Source organism: Numida meleagris, chromosome 1, assembly GCF_002078875.1.
Source record: "Numida meleagris isolate 19003 breed g44 Domestic line chromosome 1, NumMel1.0, whole genome shotgun sequence".
NCBI lineage: Eukaryota > Metazoa > Chordata > Aves > Galliformes > Numididae > Numida > Numida meleagris.
Window position 1 is genome coordinate 110,074,308 of NC_034409.1, and position 702 is coordinate 110,075,009.

The 702-nt window shown below is 68.9% G+C and overlaps 1 protein-coding gene across 1 annotated transcript in view; it reads right to left on the reverse strand.

The window, feature by feature from the left end:
• DDX3X (DEAD-box helicase 3, X-linked) overlaps positions 1-260 on the reverse strand; it is a 17,203-nt gene extending 16,943 nt beyond the window's left edge. Inside the window, exon 1 of the mRNA XM_021407521.1 lies at positions 87-260. Coding sequence (XP_021263196.1) covers positions 87-131 — 45 coding nt within the window. The 5' untranslated portion in view covers positions 132-260. The remainder of the gene's footprint in view (positions 1-86) is intronic.

A 702-nucleotide genomic window follows, 5' to 3' on the forward strand; every position in this document is an offset into this window, starting at 1 on the left:
CCCCCGCCCCCCCCTTCCCCTCCCCCCATCCCGGTTAACGGAGCGCCCCTCCCCCACCCGGCCCGTTCCCGGGGCCCGTCCCTCACCTGCTGGTCTAGACTGAGGGCATTTTCCACCGCCACATGACTCATAACGAGAGATCGTCTCGGGGTGCCCCGCTCCGCCTCAAGAAATTCAGATTCGCCGGGCCGGGAACTCGCCGCCGCTGCCGCTCGTTCACCACGAATCGCTTTCCTGACTGAACACCCCCCGCCTCGGCCCCGGCCTTTATATAGTCCCCGCCCGCCCGGCGGCGCGCGCTGACCTCAGCGCGCACGCTACGCCCCGCCTCTCCCTTTCCCTGATCCTGCGCGGCGCTGTTGCGAGAGAAACCGACCGCGCTGCGCCGGCGGTGAAGGGAGGGGAGAGCTATCGCGAGATCTGCGTCCGCCCCCCCCGAGCTTAGGCCTGAATGAAGGGAGCTCCGGGGTTGTCGCGAGATTTCGCGAGCCGGGCCGGTAGAGTCTCTCGGACTCCGCCGGCGACACCGCGAGGTTTCCTGCTGGCAGCCCGCTCTTCCCCCACGCCTTGCTCTCCCTGGAGGGGCGGGCGCTTAGTTCTCGCGAGATTACGGCGCCCCCCCTACCTCTAGCCCCCTCCTTTTGTTCGGCACGCTCGCGAGAGCGCCCCGCTGCGCGCGCTCCGAGATGTCTCTAGAAGGAG